This window comes from Corythoichthys intestinalis, chromosome 15 (genome assembly GCF_030265065.1).
Source record: "Corythoichthys intestinalis isolate RoL2023-P3 chromosome 15, ASM3026506v1, whole genome shotgun sequence".
Lineage (NCBI taxonomy): Eukaryota > Metazoa > Chordata > Actinopteri > Syngnathiformes > Syngnathidae > Corythoichthys > Corythoichthys intestinalis.
In genome coordinates, this window is record NC_080409.1 from 52774014 (window position 1) to 52800673 (window position 26660).

Here is a 26660-nt window from a genome sequence, read left to right on the forward strand (position 1 = left end):
ATTATTTAAAAATCAAACAATGTGATTTTCTGTTGTTTTTTTTCACATTCTGTCTCTCATGGTTGAGCTTTATCCATGTTGACAATTACAGGCCTCTCTAATCTTTTCAAGTAGGAGAACTTGCACAATTGGTGGTTGACTAAATACTTATTTGCCCCACTGTATGTTTTCATGGGACAACACTGACAAAATGACACTTTAACACAATGAAAAGTAGTCTGTGTGCAGCTTATATATTAGGGTTCATTTATTTCCACCCCAAAATAACTCCAAATATAGCCATTAATATCTAAACCCCTGGCAACAAAAGTGAGTACACCGCATAGAAACTACGTACATCCCTAAATGTCCAAATTGAGTACCACTAGTCATTTTCCCTCCAAAATGCCATGTGACTCGTTACAGGAATGCTGTCAGCATTGCTGCAGAGATTGAAGAGGTGTGGGGTCAGCCTGTTAGTGCTCAGACCATACGCTGCACTCTACATCAAATTGGTGTGCATGGCTGTCACCCCAGGAGGAAGCCTCTTCTGAAGACAGTATAAGCCCGCCCGTCTTATCAGACATAGGATATGTTTCCAGTAATCCATGTGCTTTGTTGACATGTCTTCAGCAAACTGTTCGCGGACTTTCTTGTGTGCTGTCTTCAGAAGAGGCTTCCTCCTGGGGTGACAGCCATGCACACCAATTTGATGCAGAGTGCAGCGTATGGTCTGAGCACTAACAGGCTGATCCCCCACCTCTTCAATCTCTGCAGCAATGCTGACAGCACTCCTGTAACGAGTCACATGACATTTTGGAGGGAAAATGACAAGCGGTATTCAATTTGGACATTTAGGCATGTACGTAGTTTCTATGCGGTGTACTCACTTTTGTTACCAGGGGTTTAGATATTAATGGCTATATTTGGAGTTATTTTGAAGGGAAAATAAATTAACCCTAATATATAAGCTGCACACAGACTACTATTGCTTGTGTTAGAGTGTCATTTTGTCTATGTTGTCCCATGAAAAGATATACTTAAATATCAGCAAAAATGCGAGGGGTGTACTCACTTTTGTGATACACTGTAGATAGGCCCCCTATGAATCGGCCTTAATACATTATGAAGCCTATGGTTATGCTAATTCTGATGCGGGTCGGACTTTCAGTAGCAAATTAGTGGTGTGTTCCCCACCTCTACAACACTGACGTCTTTTTACTGAACTTACAGAGACTGCTGCTGGCCGAAAAAAATACTTCTAATATCCCTCCTTTTGGAAGGGTGTGGAGGAGGCGGACTTTTGTCAACATGTTGTCTGTGTCGGGGCTGTGTGTATGTGTGTGTATGTGAGCGGTTGAGGGGTGGTCAACTCATCAGCCAATCAAATGTGCGTTTAAGGGGGAAAAAAATGGACCGGTGTTCGGCCATTCCTTACTACGCGGCGAAACGTCCGACACAATGCTCAGCGGGCTTGCGCATGCATCCACGTGCACGCGCACATGGGTTGGAAGCGGCGAGTACTCACTATTTTTGTTTTTATTTTTGTTATTTAGAACCTTTTCACTGCCTCAAAAATACTTTTTGCAAGTATTACCCTCTTATACTTTTAACCATTGTGTTTTTTGTGTTAGCTTTGAAGCAGTTGACCACATTAGTCACGTAGCGTATTTAAACCGTCCTTATTTGATATAACTACATTTAAGTGTTTTCTGCAGGCATTTTTAGTACGTTATTCCTGTATGCATCTAAACAAAACAAGTTTAGAGCGCACAGTAGTACTTTGGGTGTCAAATTCGACTAATGTAGGACGTTTTGCTGATGTAGGAGCTTTTGGCAGAATATCGGCACATTCAGCAAGTGAAAAAGGGGTACATGTATGTCTGATAATAATGAAAATAATTCACTTAATAATGGTCGGGTCTATTCTGTTCTTACAACATAGTATCGGACGACGTTCTAAATTATCTATATAACTGAACTCATTATTTAATGCAAATAAGGTTGCTTTAAAAGTTAGTGAGGACAATCTGAGCATCTTAAAACCTAGTAGTGTTATGTCCCTACCATCCCTATGCAAACTTACGCCCTTGCATACGCTAAAGTTTGCTCCCATAATAACCTTGTCTTAAATCACCGAGTTTATTCCAATTTTCTCATTAAAAAGCAAGGCCGTGCTCCTGCGGTTGCTGTACAGGCAAATATCAAATATGCAGTCACAATTAACTGCAAACAGAGCTCTGCAAATCCCAAACTGAGCAAAATAAGGCCAACTAACTTTAATGATTGCTCTCCGAGCAAATGTCATTACAAAACGCCTCTAATTACACTGATCCTCTCATTGAGGCGTCTATGAAATGATTTGGAAATTGTTTTCTCCGACAGTGCGCGGCGCAAACAGAATTCTCGATCCCAAATCGGAAGAATGTCATCCAAAGGACTCCGTTTTCATTAATAGGATTACTCTGAGTTGAAAAGAGAAGCAGGTGCGGATAAGAGTTCGTGAGCCCCCCACCCTCCCGATAGATAATTCAAATGACTGATGAACGACCCGCGGCTGCTCCCCGCAGAAAAGTGACCTTATCCCAGTGAGATCTCCCCACGTGTCAGAACATATTCAAGGAGGATTGATTGAACTGTTTGTTTCTGTGTTGGCGAGACAATACTGCCGGCTCAAACAATCCCCGACAAGCCACTGAGACTCCACTAAGACCCCCTTTACACAGAGACTTCACGACAGAATCCACACGAGACACCCCACTACAGATACGGATACACACAACCGGACATCGATTTCGATCCCCAATCGAACAACGTCGTAAATCCGGTGACTACAATGTAGTATTCATATTAGGCCGTACAGTTTTTCAACGCAACAGCCAATATACACACTTCCTTGACAACATCTTCCTCAGGCTGTCAATGCAGACAACCAATGTTGTGTTTCTACAATGGTATGAAAAAGTATCTGACCCTTTTGGAATTTCTCACATTTCTGCGTAAAATCACCATGTGATCTGATCTTTGTTAAAACCACACAGATGAAAAAACTGTTTCTGCTTTAACTAAAACCACCCAAATATTTATCGGTTTTCATATTTTAATGAAGATAGTGTGCAAACAATAACAGAAGGGGAAAAAATAGGTAAGTGAACCATCCCATGTAATATTTTGTGACCCCCCTATGGTAGCAATAACTTCAACCAGACGCTTCCTGGAGCTGCAGATCAGTCTGGCACATCGATTAGGAGTAATCTTGGCCCGTTCGTCTCTACAAAACTGCTGCAGTTCAGTCAGATTCCTGGGATGTCTGGCATGAATCACTGTCTTTAGGTCATGCCACAGCATCTCAATGGGGTTCAAGTCTGGACTTTGACTTGGCCACTCCAGAACGTGTATCTGAAGTTGATTTACTTCTGTGTTTTGGATCATTGTCTTGTTGCAGCATTCATCCTCTTTTTAGCTACAACTAGGGTTGTTCCGATCATGTTTTTTTGCTCCGGATCCGATCACGATCGTTTTAGTTTGAGTATCTGCCGATCCCGATATTTCCCGATCCGATTCCTTTTTTTTTTTTTTTTTGCTCCCGATTCAATTCCAATCATTCCCGATAATTTTTCGGGATCATATACATTTTGGCAATGCATTAAGAGAAAAATGAATAAAACTCGGACGAATATATACATTCAACATACAGTACATAAGTACTGTATTTGTTTATTATGACAATAAATCGTCAAGATGGCATTTACATTAACATTCTTTCTGTGAGAGGGATCCACGGATAGAAAGACTTGTAATTCTTAAAGGACAAATGTGACTTTGTATATTGTGACTAAATATTGCCATCTAGTGTATTTGTTGAGCTTTCAGTAAATGATTCTGTAGCTTTGCCCAAATGCATGATGGGAAGTGGAACCATGACTGTGCGTAGTGCTACCAATTGATATATCTTCTCTGCCTTGGGAAATAACATAGGGTCTTAAGAAAATGATCAACTACTACCTTTCTTCCCCACATTAGCTCTCACAATATTTTTAATTGCTGAGAGAGGGATTGTAAGGCTTTAGCCAAAAAAAGGCTCTATTGGCTTCCAAAATTCACTCTACTCATTTTACGCTGCTTTTTAGCTCTCTATATAGGTAAAACGACGCCATTACAGATTGAACGCGACAATGCGTGAGTGGGTCGTGCAGCTTATGCATTAATTGCATTAAATATTTTAACGTGATACAATTTTTTAAAAATTAATTAACGCCATTATCGGGATAAATTTGATAACCCTACCTTAAGCCAAAACTGAAGACTCTGGATGAGTGTAACATATTATATCTGTAACGTTAAATACAATTAGAAAACGATTTATTCAAAATATATATATATCAAAAAAAGGCATGTCCGATATTTTTGTGCCGATTCCGATACTTTGAAAATGACGTGATAGGACCTGATCGATGCCGATCGATCGGGACATCTCTAGCTACAACTGTCTGGCAGAAGGCCTCAGGTTTTTCTGCAAAACATCATGCAAAACTTTTAAATTCATTCTTCCATTAATGATTGCAAGTTGTCCAGGCCCCGAGGCAGCAAAACAGCCCCAAATCATGATGCTCCCTCCACCATACTTCACGGTGTAGGTGAGTTGTTGATGTTGGTGAGCTGTTTCATTTTTCCTCCACACCTGACATTGTCTGTTACTACCAAACAATTCAACTTTGGTTTCATCAGTCCACAAAATATTTCGAGTGCCTTTCTGTGAACATTAAAGGAGCAACAATGCTTGGGTTTTTTTAGACAGCAGTGGCTTCCTCTGAGGTGTCCTCCCATGAACACCATACTCGGCCATAGTTTTACCTATAGTTGATTTTTGGCACAGAGATATTGGACTGTGCCAGTGAATTCTGTAGGTCTTTGGCAGACACTCTAGGGTTCTTTTTTACCTCTCAGAGTATTCTGCGCTGAACTCTTGGCGACATCTTTGGTGGACGGCCACTCCTTGGGAAAGAAGCAACAGTGCCAAACTCTCTCCATTTGTCGACAACTTCTCTGACTGTCGATTGGTGACTTTTAGAGATGATTGTGTATCCTTTCCCAACTTTATACAAATCAACAATCCTTGATCGCAGGTCTTCAGAAAGCTCTTTTAGTTTAGTTTTAGTTGGTGGGTAGCAGCACGTCACATGACTGACACAACCAGGCAGGCTAACTACTAGGGGTGTAACGGTACACAAAAATGGGTTCGGTACGTACCTCGGTTTTGAGGTCACGGTTCGGTTCGTTTTTGATACAGTAAGAAAACAAAATGCAAAATATAAATGTGCTAGTTGTTTATTACACACCTTTGTGCTTTCAACGACCGGAACATTAGCCTATACAAAGCTAGAATTCTGCTCAAAAAGTAGCGGATGTTTTAAGATAATCCAACAACAATTTGACTTTCAGACCCCGGGTATTGGTCAGCTTTCTTTTTTAAAGAAAGAAGAAAAGAGAAGTCCTGTGCTGAAGAGAAAAGCAATCCCAATGAAAAAGATTTTAACATGTATTTTACAAATTAAATGCCTCAATGAAACATTTTTTTTTTCTTATGAACGGTCTTCAAAAGCTTTATTGGTGGATTTTCTCAAGTTAAAGCGCCACCCAGAAATTAATAAATTTGATCTGTGTATTATTCTTATCATTTAATTACAGATATTTTAGCTCATTTCAATTTATTTTATTTAAATGGGCTATTATTTATTTTATTATGTGTTTATATTTTACAAATGTGATGTAGTATTCATTTATATTGTATATTTTATGTTGTATAACTTTAGTTCCTATGTGAATATTATTTCCTACTCGTTTTGTTGTGGTAGGAGGGTTTTGTATTGAACACGGGGCCGTGTTGGTTATTATTATAGCAGAGAAGACAGCAGTAAATCAACAAAGACAAGTCAACTGTGCCCCGATCTACCACTCAAGAGATCTAATGGACTCAAAAAGTGGGTTACGATTGCATATTAGTTTGAAAATTGACCCGATCCACTGTATTTTTACACGAGTGACTTCCGGTCTGCCCGATCCTAGCTACCGGTAGTAGTATTGACGCAGGAGGGTCGGGTCTCGCATCAAATAATAAACACTGCCATTCTTTTCACGTGCGTCGTGTTGAGTCGCTGTTGAGACGCGTCTAACACGCAGCCGTACTCCGACTGGTGGGCATTGGCTGATTGACTTTAACGCCCGCGTTTCACTGCGTTCTCGCGGCGGCCTCGTTGTTGCGCTGTTGACGTTTCTGGGTTATACTGTCGTACCGTGTTGGTCCTCATTATAGTAGAGAAGACGGAGTAAATATAATCTATACAAAGAAACTGTAACCTGATCGACTCACAGCCTCAAAAAGTAAGGGTTACATTACGTCAGAAACTCGTTCGGTACGCCTCCGTACCGAAACGGTTCAATGCAAATACATGTACCGTTACACCCTTTCTAACTACACATAAAATGTCAGACATTGTTAACATGTGACGAAAACTATAGCGCATTTTCGTCTTGTTCTTGTCTTGTCAGACAAAAACTGGCATTTGTGTTGTTAAGTTTTGGTCTTCCAAGATATGTTTTTAGCTTGTTGTCATCTCGTTATCGTCATGGAAAAATTGTTTGTTGACGAAATATTATCGTTATAGTCATCGTTGACGAAAACAACACTGCTAAAAGCTAGACTAAATTCAATAAACTGAATGGGGGAAGTCTGAATCAGATATTCATCCATTTCAAATAGAGTGGGGCAAATAAGTATTTCGACTAATTCCACTAATTTCCACTAATTGTGCAAGTTCTACCACTTGAAAATGTTAGAGAGGCCTGTAATTGTCAACATGGGTAAACCTCAACCATGAGAGACAGAATGTGGAAAAAAAAAAAAAACAGAAAATCACATTGTTTGATTTTTAAAGAATTTATTTGCAAATCATGGTGGAAAATAAGTATTTGGGCTATACCAAAAGTTCATCTCAATACTTTGTTATGTACCCTTTGTTGGCAATAACGGAGGCCAAACGTTTTCTGTAACTCTTCACAAGCTTTTCACACACTGTTGCTGGTATTTTGGCCCATTCCTCCATGCAGATCTCCTCTAGAGCAGTGATGTTATGGGGCTGTCGTTGGGCAAGACGGACTTTCAACTCCCTCCTCACCCCGTGGCGTCAAAATGATAACAAGAACGGGGAGCAAAAACCCCAGAACCACACGGGAGGACCTAGTAAATGACCTACAGAGAGCTGGGACCACAGTAACAAAGGCTACGATCAGTAACACAATGCGCTGCCAGCGACTCAAATCCTGCACGGCCAGACGTGTCCCCCTGCTGAAGAAAGTACACGTCCAGGCCCGTTTGCGGTTCGCTTGAGAGCATTTGGATGATCCAGAAGAGGACTGTGAGAATGTGTTATGGTCAGATGAAACCAAAATAGAACTTTTTGGTAGAAACACAGGTTCTCTTGTTTGGAGGAAAAAGAATACTGAATTGCACCATACCCACTGTGAAGCATGGGGGTGGAAACATCAGGCTTTGGGGCTGTTTTTCTGCAAAGGGACCAGGATGACTGGTCTGTGTAAAGGAAAGAATGAATGGGGCCATGTATCGAGAGATTTTGAGTGAAAATCTCCTTCCGTCAGCAAGGGCATTGAAGATGATACGTGGTTGGGTCTTTCAGCATGACAATGATCCCAAACACACAGCCAGGGCAACAAAGGAGTGGCTTCGTAAGAAGCATTTTAGGGTGCTGGAGTGGCCTAGCCAGTCTTCAGTTCTCAACCCCATAGAAAATCTGCAGAGGGAGTTGAAAGTCCGTGTTGCCCAACTACAGCCTCAAAACATCACTGCTCTAAAGGAGATCTGCATGGAGGAGTGGGCCAAAATACCAGCAACAGTGTGTGAAAAGCTTGTGAAGAGTTACAGAAAACATTTGGCCTCTGTTATTGCCAACAAAGGGTACATAACAAAGTATTGAGATGAACTTTTGGTATTGAACAAATACTTATTTTCCACCATGATTTGCAAATAAATTCTTTAAAAATCAAATAATATGATTTTTTTTTTTTTTTTTTTTTTTTTTTTTTTCCCCATTCTGTCTCTCATGGTTGTGGTTTACCCATGTTGACAATTACAGGCCTCTCTAATATTTTTTTCAAGTGGGAGAACTTGCACAATTAGTGGTTGACTAAATACTTATTTGCCCCACTGTATGCACATGCATGCGTGTGCACAATCTAGCATGACCACGCCCCCACCCATTACATCCCCCACAAATGATAGTGGATAGCATTGCAGCAGATGGGCCCAACCCTGTTCTCTCTGCCTCCCAGCCCATACACACCAACTGGATAGCCATCAACAGCAGCAGGAGGAGTCCCCCTAGGGCCAAAACTAGAGCTGAGGACACTGGGTGTAAGATTTTTAAATTTACAGTAAAGGGATTAATGAGCACTGTTAAAGTAATCTGTCTCAGATCTCATGCCTTTTCTCACCTGGAATCAAGATATTTTATTATTTTTATTGGCTTTGAATGAGCTGTTAAAGTAAAATAACACATCCAGACAGTCAGTCAAGTAGACGCGCCAGACAGCAGGCTCAGGTACCATAAATTCTGCTCGCTTGTAAACGAACGGACAGTAAACAGGTTTGAATTTAGGTTAGCCGTGTTGTTATCGTCGTTACGAAAGCGACCGCATTCTGAGCGGTATTCCCATAGTGATATTCGACAGCCTCCCCATCGGGGGTGGATGAGCCTACGTGGATCAACGATGACACAACACGGAATCTTACTGCGCAGTGGCATAAGCTCAGCCATGATGTAATGCATCTGAGCTCACCGGATGAGAGTCAGCATGCAGGAAGCAGGAGGGGTGGTGGAGGAAGATGTGAGGGAAACATAACAGGCGTTGTTATTGTGGGATTTATTACCTACAACCCCTAGCAAAAAGTATGGAATCACCAGTCTCGGACGAGCACTCACTCAGACATTTTATTATGTAGAACAAACTCGGATAAAAAGCTTGAAAAAATAATGAATGAGTGCAATAGTGCAACTCCTTGGCATTCAGAAAGAATTCACTGAAAGAAATGAATAAAAACATTGTGGTGGTCAGGAAATGTTACTTTTATAGAGCAAGTGCAGGGAAATATATGTAGAAAAAAATATGGAATCAGGAGAAACAAACAAAGAAATAACAATCAAAACACATCTCTAGGATGTAGTAGCACCACCTCTGGCTGTTATGACAGCTTGCAGTCTCTGCGGCATGGACTTGATGAGTATTCTTCATCAATTTGGTGCCATCTTTCTTTGATTGCAGTTTCCAGATCATCCTTGCTGGTCGGGAACATTTTTTGCAATTTCCATCACAGATTTTCAATAGGGTTTAGATCTGGGCTATTTGCAGGCCATGACATTGACTGAATGAGTCTTTCTCCAAGGAATGCTTGAAGAGTTTTAGCTCTTTGGCATGATGCATTGTCTTCATGGAAAATGACAAACATATTTTCAATTGAAGGGATAAGAAAGCTGTCTAAAATTTCAATGTAAACTTGTGCATTTATTGAAAATTTAACCACAGCCATTTCCCCAGTGCCTTTGCCTGACATGCAGCCCCATATCATCAAGGACTGAGGGAATTTTAATGTTTTCTTCAGTCTTTGTAAATCTCACTGGAACAGCACAAAAGTTCCAGCATCGTCACCTTGTCCAATGCAGATTCTTGACTCTTGACAATGCTTATTGCAAAACAAAATTTGCCACATGGCAATAAAATGTCACATGGCAAAAAAAAAAAATGTTACATGGCAAATAAAAATGCCACATTGCAAAATCCATTTTGTCACATGGGGAAAAAATGCCACATGACATAAAAATGCCACATGGCAAAATCCATTTTGCCACATGGCAAATACCAATTTTGGTCCTCCTTTGTGTATTATTTGACCTAATACAATGACGTAATAGAAAAAGGAGCTTTGAATGGGCACATGTGTGTGGGGTGGTGGGGTCGGGTGGGCGCAGCACGTCACATGAATGACACAACCAAATACTGCTAAGATGCGTGCTAACTACACATATGATAAAATATCACTCATTGTGAACTTATGACAGAAACTAAGGTGAATTTTCGTCTCGTCCTCGTCTTATCAGACGGCAACTAGCATCCATCTTGATATCTTTTAGTCTCCCAAGACACGTTTTTAGCGTGTCATTGTTACGTCATCACCATGAAAAAGTTGTTCATTAACGAAATATTTTTATTATCGTCATCGTAGACAAAAACAACACTGAACGCTATTTTTACTTGAGTAAAATGTTTGGCTAGTTTACCCACCTCTGCATTTCAGTGGAATACATTTCAGAAAATCCTATGTATTTTTATTCTAGCAAATCACTGTGCAATAGGATGTGTAGTTGTGTGGGTCACTTTCAGATTTGCTACAACCCCTAGCAAAAAACCTTGTCAAGAGTCAAGAATCTGCATTGGACAAGGTGTCAAGAGTCTTTCCAAATTTCCAGGTTCGCGGTGAATCAGTAACAGATACACTTTTGCAAAAATAGACAATGTTTATTGATTAGAAAATGCAGAATAAATGAGATTTATTGATTACAATCCCACAAGAGCAAGCAAATAAGTATCAACAAATGTCAACGATGACCCTAGATTTGGGGTTGTCAACCCCAGAATCCCCGCGTTAAAGTTACAGCAAAACGAAATGTCCCTTAGCAATGAAAATCGCTTACTGTGACAAATGAGCGGGGAGCCAACACATTCCGGTAAGGCGGCGAAGGAACAAAGCCAGGCGATCCGTACGTGACCCGCTGACGGACTTCACGGTAAGCGATTTTCATTGCTAAGGGACATTTCGTTTTGCTGTAACCCCAGAATCCCCGCGTTACCGTTACAGCAAAACGAAATGTCCCTTAGCAGCAATGAAGTCCGCCAGTGGGTCACGTACGGATCGCCTGGCTTTGTTCCTTCGCCGCCTTACCGGAGTGTGTTGGCTCCCCGCTCATTTGTCACGCTAAGCGATTTTCATTGCTAAGGGACATTTTGTTTTGCTGTAATGGTAATGCGGGGATTCTGGGGTTGAGAAACTCAAATCTAGCGTCATCGTTGACATTTGTTGATACTTGTTTGCTTGCCTCTTGTGGGATTGTAATCAATAAATCTCATTTATTCTGCATTTTCTAATCAATAAACATTGTCTATTTTGCAAAAGTGTGCCTGTTTCTGATTCACCGCAAATCTGGAAATTTCGGAAAACAGCATTGGACAGGTGATGATACTGGAACTCTTGTTTGGTGCCGTTGCAGTGAGATTTACAAAGATGAATGTCTGAAGAAAACATCAAAATTCCCTCAGTCCTTAATGATATGGGGCTGCATGTCAGGCAACGGCACTGAGATGATACATGTGCTTAAATCTTCAATAAATGCACAAGTTTACATTGAAACTTTAGACAGCTTTCTTATCCCTTCAACTGAAAATATGTTTGTCATTTTCCAAGATGACAATGCATCATGCCACATAGCTAAAACTCTTCAAGCATTCCTTGGAGAAAGACTCATCCAGTCAATGTCATGGCCTGCAAATAGCCCAGATCTCAACCCTATTGAAAAAAAAAATGCCCTCAGAGACTGCAAGCTGTCATCAAACCAGAGGTGGTGCTACTAAATACTAGAGATGTGTTTTGATTGTCATTTCTTTGTTTTTTCTCACGAATCCATATTTGTTCCTCAGAATGGAGTGATTCCATATATATTTCCCCACACTAGCTCTATAAAATTAACATTTACTGACCACCACAATGTTTTTTATTCATTTCGTTTAGCGTTTCTGAATGCTAAAGAGTTGCACTTTTGAACTAGTTCATTATTTTTTCAAGCTTTTTATCTTAGTTAGTTCTACATGATTAAATGTCCGAGTGAGTGTTTGTCCAAGACTGGTGATTCCATACTTTTTACTAGGGGTTGTATAACTAGGTATCTTAACCTCGTTGGACTTTCAGCTCTTTTGGTTTTGATGGGGTCTTTGTGCAAGTCTCAGCCCCTCGACTATGACTTTCAGATGCAAATAAATGATTTCAAATCGACTGCCCGAGCATTCCGGATTCCCCCTTTTTTATTTATTCAAGCAGGAAATTGGAGGAAATTTCAACGGATCACTAATTTCATTTAAACATGTAGCAGTGGCATTAGCCCTGAGCAGATATTTCAGAGGAACACAAAATCAATGTGGAGATTCAGCTGGGAATAGCCCAGGAACCCATTAGCAACTTTGACCAATAGGTCAGCTAAAGTAATAGCTGGATAAATGTTTTATTACAGATTTGCAAACGGACCTAATGGGGGGGCTAGTACCTGCGCGGCCATGCATGGAAAATATTAATCATTAGATTCTATTGCTGTAATGAACACAAATCTCTCGGCAGCCCGGCTCATATGATCTATTAGAGGTGGAGCACTTTAGCCACACCTCGGAGGCGACTGTATGGTGCATGTGTGCGAAGACGTAAGCACTTATAAGTTCATAATTTTACATTCTTTGACATACTTACGCGACAGAGAGAGATGTGTTGTAATTACGCTCAAGTTTCACCTATGACAACATCCTGAAACATTTGTCTCTAGTGCAAGAGTGAAAGAGTCATTAGATTTCTATGCACGTAAAATGACATATGGCCATAAGTAGAGTAACCCAATGTTTTTCGACCAGTGTGCCACGGTGCCGTGAGAGCTTGAGGGGTGTGCTGCGAGACATTATCCAATATTGTTTTTTTTTGTTTTGTTTTTTAAATATACTGTATACTGTATTGTGGAGTCAATGGGGTTATTGGCGACTGTTGGTGAGCTCGATGCGCCAATGCGACGCTCCCGGACGCTACGGATACGCGAGTGTACAGACAAGACTCCTGAGCGAAAAATGAGTGACGCCATCTTTGACATTTTCTGCTACTGACTTCAGGATTAGACAGAACACCATGAATTGCGAACCCGCAGATTCTCCAAAAATGGATTCAGCACGACGTAAATGACACTTCGGGACTTTCAGCGCTGTGCTTAGTTGTGTGAACTCCAGGAAATGTTTATATATGGCGGAAAACACGGACAAGACTAAAAAAGCAGTTTCTGCACTTGCGCTCCTCTTTAAAAGAAACTTGTATTTTAAGCCAAAACAACTGTTGTGTTTGACAGAACAATATGTCTGTATGCTGCCTTAGCAGATTCATGGCGCATGAAGCCCCCGAACTATTTTTAATTTGTCCGCTTTACCCTGAAAACCCGTTTACAGACGTCGTGCAACCGCTGTCGTTTCAACCCAGCCATAAAACGAAGGTAACTAATTATATTTATCATTCAAAATGTCTGTCGCTTTTAGCTTGGAATCATTAATTGATGTCCCATATTTCGTTTAAAAAAACAAAAAAAAAAAAAACGACTTTAAAAAATTATTCACTCACATATTTTTAACTTTCACAAATTATGTCACAATGAAAAAAATGGCGTCTGTAAAAAAGTCATGGATATCTACCTCATAACTATCGCTTAATTGTATCATTTTTGTTACTGTCGCATTTTCTCTGATACGTTAGATGATAAATAATCGATCCAAACAGAGAAAATTTAAAAACAAAAAAAACAAAAAAAACGTTTAAAAGAGTAAATATATGAAAAAGAAAATCTTGACCACTCCTTGATGTCTGCGATTTCTGCATCTTAACCCTTGTTATACTACCATGTTTCACCGATAAAATCCCCCCAAAATCCAACTGTGGCCATTCACAGCTGTGTCTTGAGACTCAGTGATACATGCTACATGGAGTTTTTGGATCAAAACAAGGTAAGTATGCGATATTATCTCGTTAAAGTCATGGCGTCTGTAATTCTGCTCTCGCGTGCTCTCACCTCCAGACAGGGTTTTGCTGTTTAAAAATTTTTTTTTTTTTTTTAAATGCCCTAATGTTAAAAAAATTCCCCCAGAAAATTGAGATGTTAAGCTTTCCAAAGATGTATCACACATGCATATCGGAAAAAAATTCACAAATTTGCCATGTGGCTTTTTTTGTTTGTTTGTTTTGTTTTTGCCACGTGGAATTTTTTTTTTTTTTTTTTTTTTTTGACATGTGGCAAAATGTATTTTGCCATGTGGCTTTTTTTTGCCCATGTGGCCTAATGTCAGTTGGCATTTTTCTGCCATAAGGCTAAATGTATTTTGCCACGTGGCAAAATGTATTTAGACATATGGCATTTTTTTTCCCACGTGGCAAAATTGATTTTACCATGTGGCATTTTTTTTTTGTGCCATGTAGCATTTTGAATGAAAAATTTGGACGTCCATAGCTGTCAATGGCATAGTCTGACTTGGGTGCCAGTTGAATGTGAATGCGCTGTAATGTAAAGTGTATGGTCAAAAATCACAGTCACACATCTTTTTTTCTGCCATTTAATGCCATTTAATTTAAATAGAAAATTTGGACTTGCATAGCAGTCAATGGCATGGACGTGCATGGCCCACAAAAACTGCCATATAACCCCCAAAAATGCCACATACCCCTCCAAAAAATGCCACAAACCAAAAATCTATTTTGCCACAGACCAAAAAAATGCCACATGTCAAAATCATTTTGCCACACGGCAAAAAAGTTGCACATGGTAAAATCAATTTTGGTTCATGGCAACAACAAAAAAAAATGCCACATGGCAAAATCCATTTTGCCATGTGGCATTTTTTTAGCCATGTGACATTTTTTTGCCATGTGGCATTATTTCTTTACCATGTGGCTTTTTTTTTTTTTTTTTTTCATTTTTTTGACATGTGCCAATATGTATTTTGACATGTGGCGTTTTTTTGTTTTTTTTTACCATGTGGAAAAATGGATTTTGGTTTGTTTGTTTGTTTATTTGATTTTCTGCCATTTAATATGAATAGAAAATTTGGACATTCATAGGCGTCAATGGCATGGACGTACATGGTCTGAAAAAATGCCATATACCCTCCAAAAAAATCCCATGTGGCATTATTTCTTTAGCATGTGGCTTTTTTTTTTTTTTTTTTTGCTATGTGGCAAAATTGATTTCGCCATGTGGCATTTTTTTTGCCGTGTGGCTTTTTTTTTCTTTTTTTTTTTGACATGTGGCAAAATGTATTTTGACATGTGGCATTTTTTTGCCATGTGGCAAAATTGATTTTGGTTTGTTTGTTTGTTTGTTTTTCTGCCATTTCATATGAAATAGAAAATTTGGACATGAATAGCCTTCAATGGCATGGACGTGCATGGCCTGCAAAAATGCCATATACCCCCCCCAAAAAAATGCCACATATAAAAAAAAAAATGCCACATACCAAAATCCATTTTTCCACATACCAAAAAAATGCCACATGTCAAAATACAGTTTGCCACATGGCAAAATCAAATTTGCCACATTGCAAATACCACTTTTGGTTCTCTCTGTCTCTACGATTTTTGAAGTCAGTTTGTGTTATTTCAAGCTACCCGGTTGATCTAAATAGGACACGCGGCATCCACTGACATAATCGTTCTAAACCGTCTTTTCTCGTCCAAATGCCACACTACCCACTTGTGATATTTTGAAGAATTAATGGCTGAATTTCCACAGTGGAATTATCTTCCCAACAACACATTTTCATAGATTAGATGACATCTGCCTGGAATAAGTGCAAATGTTTATCTCGGAGAGAACATATGTCAGATGTAGTGCTTCTTTTTTTTGCAGCACATCTCTCAAGCGGCTCAACGCTGAGCGTGGCGCTACTTTTCTGAATGGAAGCCAGACACACTGAATGCTCCCACATGCTGGGTATAGGGGGAGGGAAAAAAGATGGGGGGAGGATGCAGCTCCTCTTTCCAGCGTCGTCTCCAAGGGGACCGGCGAGCCCACCAATCACATCGCCGAGCGCCAGCAAGCGGGCAATTCAATTTCTTAAAGGCGCAGGAACCATTTTTGAGTGTATAAATTAGAGTAAATCAGTTTCAACAATAGTAATTTTCAGTTTTTTAATTAAATGTGAATTCACGTATTAGTTTGAGTATACATTTTTCACATATATTCACAAAAACTGCAAACACAATCTATGGTGGTAGGTTGTTATTTATTCAAAAAGATGACAGGTTCACACCCGGAATGTGAAGTAACTACCGGCCAGAACTTCCAACAAGAAAAAAACGTCTGGCATATAATCAAGTCATATTCCAAAACCTTTTTTTTTTTTTTTGTAATCAAACAGACTTCATATGTGAGACTCACATAAAAATAAACTGCTTTTTAAGTGCAAGAAATAAAATAGACATGTTTATGGTTCATGATAAAAAACAAGGCAGTCGTCAGTTTCAAAATAAAGTTTCATTTAATGAAACAGGAGTGTGGAATGTACTTTTTTGCTCGTTTCGACCACCGCCGTATGACACCGTACCATTTTTTTGTTTGTTTTTTTGCAGAATAATCAACTGGTTTATTTCCCCTCGTAATATTTCCAATAACATTCAAAAAAACCTGTTTGTATGTATCACGCCGCTTGTTTTGCATCAGTTCCAGCTGATTTGTTTTCATTCTTTGAGACGATGCCGACAGTGCACAAGTCTGTTCGAATTTTTCCCATCACTTGCTACAATTGTCGATGGTCTGTTTCTTAAAGAGTATTATATTGCACAAAAAATGAGAAGGGGCGAAAAACAGTATGTGCCGTAAAAAATACCCACAAAAAAAAAAAAAATCCAGTTTCACACCTGCGATCGGGACCCATCCACATATCACGAGTATGATATACATAAACTCCTAACTTTACTATATTACAGTACATATACAATCTTGAAACTAGTTCCAGCTCTGAGGTATGTGTATCCCCCATGACGCCATTGTATTGTCTACAAATACTCGACAAATCTGCTCTACAACTGTACAAAAAAACCTAGTTGAAAAAACCACAAGGCATTTTTGACGCACGTTTCCCATTTTAACTTAATCCTTCCAAACCAGGACTCCCTTGCATGCGTGAAATAAAAAACAAAACAAGAATAAAGGGAAGAAGTGCCTGAAACTCACTGAAAGCCCAGTAAGAACATTCCCTTTCGACTGTACAAAAATATGCCTGAAAATATCTTATTTTCTTTTAAAAAGATGAGGTCTGTCATGTATCAAAATGTTTCCCTCGGCGTGTGTATACGCTGAGGTTTGTCAAAGAAAATTACCAAAAAAATCGGTTTAGAAATTACAGAAAACGTGTTTTTTTTTTTTTGTAAAGTAACATCCTGATCGGTTCACAGATTTGCTCGATTCAGTCCACAAGTTTCGTCTCCCTGCAGTTTGTCTAAAAAGAGGATAAGATGCATAGAAGTTCATGTTTTCCCCCGCTTGTTCGGCAAGGAAAAATCCATAAAACCCTGTCATGCTGCCAGATAACATAGAAAAAAAAAATGTCTGCAGACTTGTGTTTGTTTTTACATTTTTTTTTTTTGCTACCAGCTTCATAAGCATCTCAAACCTCACCTTGCCTCCTGGTCCTGAAACGGCCCCTTCAAAATAAGAGGGAGGCAGGTTTTTTAGGGACAACTTGATCAGGACAAACATCTCATTTCTGTGTGTTATTACGTTTGAAATCAGTATGTAAATACCAAATCGGAGAAGTTGGCCTCCAGCCAGTCTCCTGCGATCATCTCACTGAGCTCAGGCGTGCAATAGTCTGGGAACTCAAAGTGAGAGCCCAGGCTGCCCTCGCAGAACGAGTCCAGGTCTTTATCCACGAGGGACAACGACAGGTTCCCTGAATTTGGGTTGCCCGGCTCCGAGCCAGAGGCGCTGGGGGCGAAATTCAAACTAAAGTCAAACAGCAAATCGTCCGCGTCCTCGCCGGATGAGGAGCTGCTGGATGAGGAGGATGTGGAGACCGACCTGGAGGATGCTGGTGAGACGGAAGCAGCGTGCAGCGTCTGCTTGGAAATGTTCTTGATGTTGTAAAAGAGTCTGTTGGTGGAGGTGGAGGAAGCGCGTAGCTCCTCGTACATGCTCGCCCCCTCTGACTCCGCCGAGGAGCTCAGCGTGGGGCTGGCGGGCACTTTGGCGAGGTTATACGGCCTCAGGCGCTCCTCCTTAATCCCCCCGACCCGGTGCATGTGGTGGTGCATATGGTAGTCCTCCTCGTAGTCGTCCTCGTCCTCCTCGTCGTCGCTCGGCTCGCTCTTGATCACTTTTGTCGCCTTGAACGCGCCGGCGCAATCGTCGGCGTAGGCGTGCGAAGATTTGGGGCCGCTCTTGGTTTTGATCTTGCTGCACTTCTTGCTGGGCGGTTTGGCCATTTTGCCGCACTTCTCCGGCGACGGCGCCGACTTGGAGCTGTCGAGCTTTGGTTTCTTCTTGGGTCTGTACTTGTAGTCGGGGTAGTCGGCCATGTGTTTTAGCCGGAGACGCTCCGCTTCCCGGATGAACGGGATCTTTTCGCTGTCCTTCAGCATCTTCCACCGCTTGCCCAGACGCTTGGAGATCTCGGCGTTGTGCATATCCGGAGATTGCTCCATGATCTTTCTCCGCTCGATTTTCGACCACACCATGAAGGCGTTCATGGGTCTTTTAATGTGACCGGTGGCCGTCTTGCACCAGTCCGGGTTGATGGCCACCGGGCTGCACGCCATAAATTCACTCTCCTCCGAGTCCGTCGCCTCCCGTGACATGCTCCCGTCCGTCTCGCTAGTGTCGGTGTGTTGCACCATGGTGCCACGCCAACGTCTCGCAAACTCTATTTCCCTTTTCTCTGGTGTCAAGCACCGGTCTTTTCTTTTTTTCTCTCTTTCTCTCTCCGGGGCGTCCAAACACGCGCGTCTCAAGCTCTGCACTCTTTTTGCAGACTTCCAAACTGCCTTCTTAACTAGTTATCGGCTTTTTCGTGCCGCCTGCGTCACGGTGCGAGATCCAATCACGTCTTCTGCACTCCGCCCAGCAGACTCCATCCAAGACTTCTCTTAACCCTTTAGTCATCCCCGTCGGAGAGGGGGAGGAGGATGGGGAGACAAGAGGGGAATTGGGGTTGCTCCGCAGTGTCTGGGACAACATTTCGCCATGATAAACCAAAAGAAGATGACCATGGAAGGTGGACAGAAAATAAGCATATTTTCCTCTCTTGAGTTATATTTATCCTTTCTGCAAAAATAATTCGACGAGTGTGCGGATGTGTGCAGGAAAGTGATTCTTTGCTTCCCCTCTCTTACTCTTCTCAGGTTGGATACTGAAGGTGGCGCTTGGACACTGTTGCAGACGCCTGGATGCAGTCTACGTGCTTGTTTAGTTGATATCAAAAGAACGGAGGTCAACTCCTTTTTCTTCACATGCATCTAAACAAGTGTTATTTTTCAGTTAATCTCTTTGGTTGCCGTTTTATTGCGTTTGTTTGTGCGCGCGCGGGCTGTGTCTGTAGAGGGAAAGAAGTAGGTCAGTAGTACAGTATTTTTCCAAGTGTTTTTTTCCCTCTGCCGAAAGTGTTGCATGGTATTGTACTTGTATTTGCTTTTGTAATTTAACAATAAAATGGGTCAAATAAATACTAGTAAATATAGGTATATATAATTTTTATTTGGATGGACGATCATGTAGTAGAGGGATCAGGAACCTACAGTGTAACACAAAAGTGAGTACAACCTTCGCATTTCTGCATATATTGAAGTATATCTTTTCATGGGACAACACTGACAAAATAACACTTTCACACAATGAAAAGTAGTCTGTGTGCAGCTTATATAATAGAGTTCATTTATTTTCCCCTTAAATTAACTCAAAATATAGCCATTAATATCTAAACCCCTGGCAACAAAAGTGAGTACATCCCTTAGAAACTACATCCCTAAATGTCCAAATTGAGTACTGCTTGTCATTTTCCCTCCAAAATGTCATGTTACTTTGTGAAGGTTGTCAATATTAACATACAACACGTCAAAAGTCAATATTTTGTGGGGCCACCACTATTATCCAGAACTGCCTTTACTCTCCTGGGCATGGAGTTGACCAAAGCTTCACAGGTTGCCACTGGAATGCTCTTCCACTCCTCCATGACGATGTTGCCGGATATTTGAGACTTTGCGAACCTCCACCTTCCGCTTGAGGATCCCCCACGATGTTCTATTGGGTTAAAGTCTGAAGACATGCTTGGCAGAGTCCATCACCTTTACCCTAAGCCTCTTTATTAAAGCAGTGGTCATCTTGGAGGTGTGTTTGGGGTCATTGTCATGCTGGAACACTGCCCTGGGACCCATTTTCTGGAGGGAGGGGATCATGCTCTGCTGCAGTATTTCACAGTACATGTTGGAGTTCATGTTTCCATCAATGGAATGTAACTCTCCAACACCTGCAGCACTCATGCAGCCCCAGACTATGACATTCCCACCACCATGCTTGACTGTAGGCATGACACACTTATCTTTGTACTCCTCACCTGGTCGCCGCCACACATGCTTGAGACCATCGTAAACCAAACAAATGAATCCTCGTTTCATACCATAGGACATGATTCCGGTAATCCATGTGCTTTGTTGACATGTCTTCAACAAACTGTTTGCGGGCTTTCCTGTGTACAGTCTTCAGAAGAGGCCTCGTCCTGGGGTGACAGCCATGCAGACCAATTTATTATAGAGTACGGCGTATGGTCTGAGCACTAACAGGCTGACCCATCACCTCTTCAGTCTCTGCAGCAACACTGACAGCGCTCCTGTAATGAGTCACATGACATTTTGGAGGTAAAATGACAAGCAGTACTCAATTTGGATATTTAGGGATGTACGTAGTTCCCATGCGGTGTACTCACTTTTGTTGCCAGGAGTTTAGATATTAATGGTTATATTTTGAGTTATTTTAAGGGGAAAATAAATGAACTCTATAATGTAAGCTGCACACACACTACTTTTCATTGTGTCAAATAGTCATTTTGTCAGTGCTGTCCCATGAAAACATATAATTAAATATCTGCAGAAATGCGAGGGGTGTACTCACTTTTGTGATTTGATTGTACTTTGGCTAGACACTGGTGGTGGCTCTGTTGTACAATTAGCGTCTTTAGTGGGGCAAATTGAAACTCCGCTCACCATTTTGACGGTGCTCTCTAGCGTTTCATGGTCCACATTTTCAATCATTGGTTCTTGCTCAGTAGTTGTTGTCGCTTTTGAAAGCTTCGGTTTGAAAGAATGACGTATAACCATCTTGCCTCTTCGGTCCTTGGGTTATTTTGGCAAATCAAATCAAATGACCTTCTAAGGTGCTAGTCACTTGATCTGTTAGAAAAAGAATTTTGACCCATTATAAGAATATTCTTTTTGTTCATTACATTCATTTTTGTTGTTTGTTTCATTGCTTTACGATTTTTAGAGACTATTTTACCGTAAAACTCTTAATTTTAAAATCATACATAGGAAAGTCAATTACACGCAATGACACTTTTCGGCCACCGGGGTGGGGGTGGGGGGAGGGGGAAAGGCCCCCCCTGGTGTTTGTCAAAATTTGTGTCTCTTTATGCTAACTCAGCCCAATTGACTCGCGCTAGCTTAGCCACTCCGGAGCCCTGCAACTAAAAAATAACCTACAAACTGCACAGAATATGTTGAAATCAACTCCACCAACTAATTAAACCACCGCTAACTTCCGCTTTAAAGGGCTAAAGCACCATTGTATATTTTCTCATGCAAGAAAAAAAAAAATCTTACAATATTTACAAAATAAGCAGACTTGAAGGTTCCTACAAGCTGCTGCAGGGTCCTTCGAGGGTCTTACAGTCAGTCAGCGGCGGCCGCAGTTGCCCACGCAGATGCCCGAACAAAATCCTTTTTTTTTTAGCTTATTTTTCTCTTGTTTATCTTCCAATGTTGGGGAAAACTCCATATATCGGCCGGATTAATCGGCCGACCTCTAATTATGATGTTCCTAATTTGCAAAGGAACCAAAATCATATCTACTCAACCCATTCATATGCCCAATGTTGTCATTAACATCCATCTTTTAAGATACAGGGACATTCTTTAAATTAAAAAGTGGTTCAGAGTGGGAAAAATCAAAACTGTGGGCCTACTTTGTCCGTTTATGGTTTGGTTTTGACTTTACTGCAAGTAATACTTAAACACTCATTTAAATCAACACCATGTTCAGTATAATTTACAGAAAAATATGCAAAATGTTGAGTTGAGTGAGAAATATTAAAGAAAGAGTAGCGTGCTTTGTATAATCTGGATTTTTCACTATGGTTTGAAATAATGTAAATGTGTAAGATTTATGAATCAGCACCAGATTGTACGCTTTCATTGATCTGTCTGACTCATACACAGGATTCCCTTTCATTATTGGGGTTTGTGGATTGTTCACTGAAAAAAATATGGACGGGCAAAGTTGTTTACAATGATAAAATGGTTGCATGATTAGAAATGAATGGGTGTTATCATTTGGGCTTTACAACAATATAGTACATTTCTCAGGAGTGACCCAATCTGGATAAACAACATTTCCAGACATTTCTCAATTACAACAATATGTATATATTATTCACTCATAGTAAATGTAAACAGCTAAAAAGAAGCCAAATATACATAGGCGAATGGTTAAGATTTGCAATATTACCAATAAACAACCATCAAACCATAGAAATACTGACAATAATTGTCTGTATTGACCTCCAACAGGGCCAAATGATGCCAGATCAATAACACAAATACATCAAGCATAAAAATCATGGATCAAATGAACCCTTGTGGTGTGATATAACGTTGCATGTGTGCCACTGATAGTAGAATGACACTCTATGTACATCTAGGAAAGACAATCCTTCAACCTCACATTACAAAACATTTGCGAGCAAGATTTAAGCACCGGTAGTCCCCGGGTTACCCGCGTAAGCTGGAGTCAACCGTTTAAGTTCTCCAAAATAACTATCCAAAAAGTCCAAAAGTATTGTATTTTGTTTAATGATGGAGGATACACTGCCCTCTGGGTGGCAGCGTTGGGTCTGGCTGGACTGTCGTCTTATGACTGAGGAGCAGACTAACGTCTGACCAACATGGCTGTCTATGGCATGGACATGCATGGCTGTCAAGGGCATCAACTTGCTTGAATATCAATGGGCTGTCATGGTAAATGATAAAAATCACAGGGACCTAAGTTTTCCTGTCATTGAAATGAATGTGAAATTTGGACATACGTACATGGCTGTCAGTGGCATCTTAATTTTGGGGCAACCGTAAGTTTTTTCAAAATTCCTTCATGCCCCTTACGGCCCCGGAATTGTTTATGTCCAAAAGCCTTAACTGAATTTCCACATAATTTGGAATTAACCCTTTAAGTACCCCCAAAATAACTATCAAAAAGTCCAAAAGTGTTGCATCTTGTTCAGTGTTGGAGGATACACTGCCTTCTGGTGGCAGCGTTGGGTCTGACTGGCCTTATGACAGAGAAGCAGACCCAGACGTCTGACATGGATAAAGGACAGCTGCTCTCTGGTTTGGCCCACATAAGGCTGTAAGTTGTTCCAGCTAATATATGTTTGTGTCTGCATTTGTAAGGAAATTTACTCCTAAAGTTTGTGGAGTTACATGTAAGCGATTTGGTATGAGAATTTAAATAAGTTAGCATTCGTAGCATTTAAGCTAGCTGACTTTTCTTAGGCAAATTAGACTAATTTCATCATCTAAATTTAGACATTGATCAGACTAGATGGACGTTTGAACACCAATTGTTTTGTGTCAAGTGTTTTATTGTTAAAATACGTGTCGTTTTGAACATAAGTGTACATATGTGTGTTACCGCTTTACAAATTATCAAAAGTGAAAGAAGTTAAAAGCTTTAAAAAGCACAATTGCCTTGTCTGATGTCTTTAAAGTTCAACAACTTCACGTTTTGTAAGGCCAGAACACGTCATATTAATAAAGTTAGGTAACAAATACTGTGAGTTACAATAAGGTATTGTTTATGAGACTTATGAAAAAACCTAATGGAGACAAAATGGCGGACGAGACTCCGACGTCGCAAAGTTGAAATTGCATAAGTCGAATACGGCGTAACCCGGGGACTACCTGTATGGTGTGATGAAAATCTAAAAGTAAAAATACCAAATAAGAGCTGTCTAGTAGGATTTGTCATTGCAAAGCTATTTGTACGATATAGTAGTACAATGACCCATTAGACAACAACCTTAATGGTATGTACCTCGATATTGTGATGAGTAAGATTAAGCATTATTTAAAGGAAATGTGTTTTAAGCTGTGTTCCCAGCTGTTTTAACTGCTCCCCTCTGGGAGACACTTTAGGTGTTTAAAAACAAGACCAAACAGACTGAGGAACAGTTTCTTTGCTAAAGCCATCTCCACCCTGAACAGCCATATGTAACAACACATCACCCAATATCCAATATTCATTACATGCGTATACTATGTAATATGTAATATAATATTCAATGCTTCACTGTCAATTCATGCTACTCAACTTCTATTCACACATATTCTATGTGCAATACTTATTTACGTGCAATATTAATGTGCAATATTCAATGCCTTCACCGTCAACTGCTGTGAATACACTTCAATTATTTGCACTGCCTGAACATAGGACTACATCATACATATTTTATATTTATTTAGATTTTATACTTTTATTCTTAAAAGCCTCTTTCGAGATTTTTACTTGTCCTTCACTGTAAAGGGAGATGCTCCGCAATTTCATTGTACAACTATAGAATGACAATAAAGGGCTATTCTATTCTATTCTATTCTATTCTATTCTATTCTATTCTATTCTATTCTATTCTATTCTATTCTATTCTATTCTATATGTTTTAAAATATATATATTTATTTATGAAACACTGCTAAGTTAAAAATAAGTGCAAAAGATGTACAACTGCACCTGAATGGACATCAGTCACTTCCTACTACTTAAAAAAAAAGCACAAGATAAGCAGATATACACACAACCAAGCTTGTTTTGAATGCATTTTCCCTCTTTCCCATAAAACCAGGTGTATATGTAGGTTGGGGGGGGGCTCCCAGTTGACATTTGCTGTGTCAAGAGTGAACACCATCGACTTGGCAACTCAATGCCCCCATCCCCCATTCCCTCTCTCGCGGCCCTGGGTGGTAGCCAGCAGTGCTATTTGAGGCCAGGCCAATAAGGCGCCCCTCTCTTTTCTCTGTGCTTCGTCCCCTAGAGGGCAATCACTTACCCTTTTGAAACCCTCCCCCCACGTACACCCTTCCACCTTATTTCCCCCAGCTGGGGTTGAGGAGTGTCTCTACCAAGGCGGCTAAGGAGAGGATAGTGAGGGGGTGTGGCTTATAGATGGAAAGGGGGCTGCAACATGAGAGAAAGATGCTGAGATGAAATGATTCACACTGAGGTTCAAAAAAAAAAAAAAAAAAAAAATATATATATATATATATATATATATATATATATATTTTTTTTTTTATTTTTTTTTTTTATTTTTTTTTTTTATAGCAATTAAGGTTTGTTTAAGGAGGTTAGTTCATCCTGATCAGCAACGATCTGCTGGAATTGTGTTTTAGCAGAAATCTAATAAGGTTCTGCTGGATTTGTTGTGTTTTAGTACTGGTCTTGCTGGTTCAGAAACCAGTCTATGCAGGGTATAAATCAGATATGGCTATTCCAACCTTACTAAAAAGCTTATTGAATATCCTAAAGATAAAGATCAGGAAAAATGAGTTCAGGACCATTTGTGATCTATAACTATTGCTTCCCCGGCCTTATCTCTTTATGATGCTTCCAGGCTGGACACATGAATCACCAAGCTGCTTAATGATGAACGTGAGGGTGGCTGTCCTGCTCATTAGCATGGCTCATTATTGGCTGTGAATGAGGTGTGGTGTCAGCCCGTGCAGCCCTATGAGTCATCCTAGGGAGGGGCTAGTCACCATGTCTGCCTCACGCAACTCCCTCAGACCCATCCCCCTTGTTTCACTCACCTGACTGCCTCCATGATAAGGCTGAGAGAAGAGCTGTTGGAGTATTTTAAACATGTTTTCATATTCACTCCAAAAGTTGTACTTACTGTTTAATTCATAATTTGATAACATTGCAAATTTTTGTGTGCAGTAGTGTTACAATCACGGATATGTTTATCTTGATCTCAAGTAGACTGATTCATTGGCAACTATGTATTTACAATAGATGAGTTTCTGGTATTACCTTATCCAAGATTACTAACGACACGCAAGTAAACTCTTTGCATAGAGATTAATAACGTACACTGCTGGCCAAAAGTTTTGGCACCCCTGAAATTCTGTCAGATAATGCTCAATTGGCGTCAAAATGATAACAAGAGCATTGAGCAAAACTCCTAGAACCACATGGAGGGACCTAGTGAATGACCTACAGAGAGCTGGGACTACAGTAACAAAGGCTACTATCAGTAACACAATGCGCCGCCAGGGACTCAAATCCTGCACTGCCAGACGTGTCGCCCTGCTGAACAAAGCACATGTCCTGGCCCGTCTGCGGTTCGCTAGAGAGCATTTGGATGATCCAGAAGAGGACTGGGAGAATGTGTTATGGTCAGATGAAAACAAAATAGAACTTTTTGGTAGAAACACAGGTTCTCGTGTTTGGAGGAAAAAGAATACTGAATTGCACCATATCCACTGTGAAGCATGGGGGTGGAAACATCATGCGT

General features: G+C 40.4%; 1 protein-coding gene across 1 annotated transcript; it reads right to left on the bottom strand.

Moving 5' to 3' along the window:
- Positions 1-14884: 14884 nt before the first annotated feature.
- On the bottom strand, positions 14885-18886 carry sox11a (SRY-box transcription factor 11a). Its single transcript, XM_057858496.1, has one exon. The coding sequence runs from the start codon at positions 18722-18724 to the stop codon at positions 17618-17620; it is 1107 nt and encodes a 368-aa protein (XP_057714479.1). The 5' UTR covers positions 18725-18886; the 3' UTR covers positions 14885-17617.
- Between the last annotated feature and the right edge of the window lie 7774 nt (positions 18887-26660).

Coding starts and splice junctions, on each gene's coding strand:
- sox11a (XM_057858496.1), bottom strand. CDS start 18,724: ATGGTGCAACACACCGACACTAGCGAGACGGACGGGAGCATGTCACGG.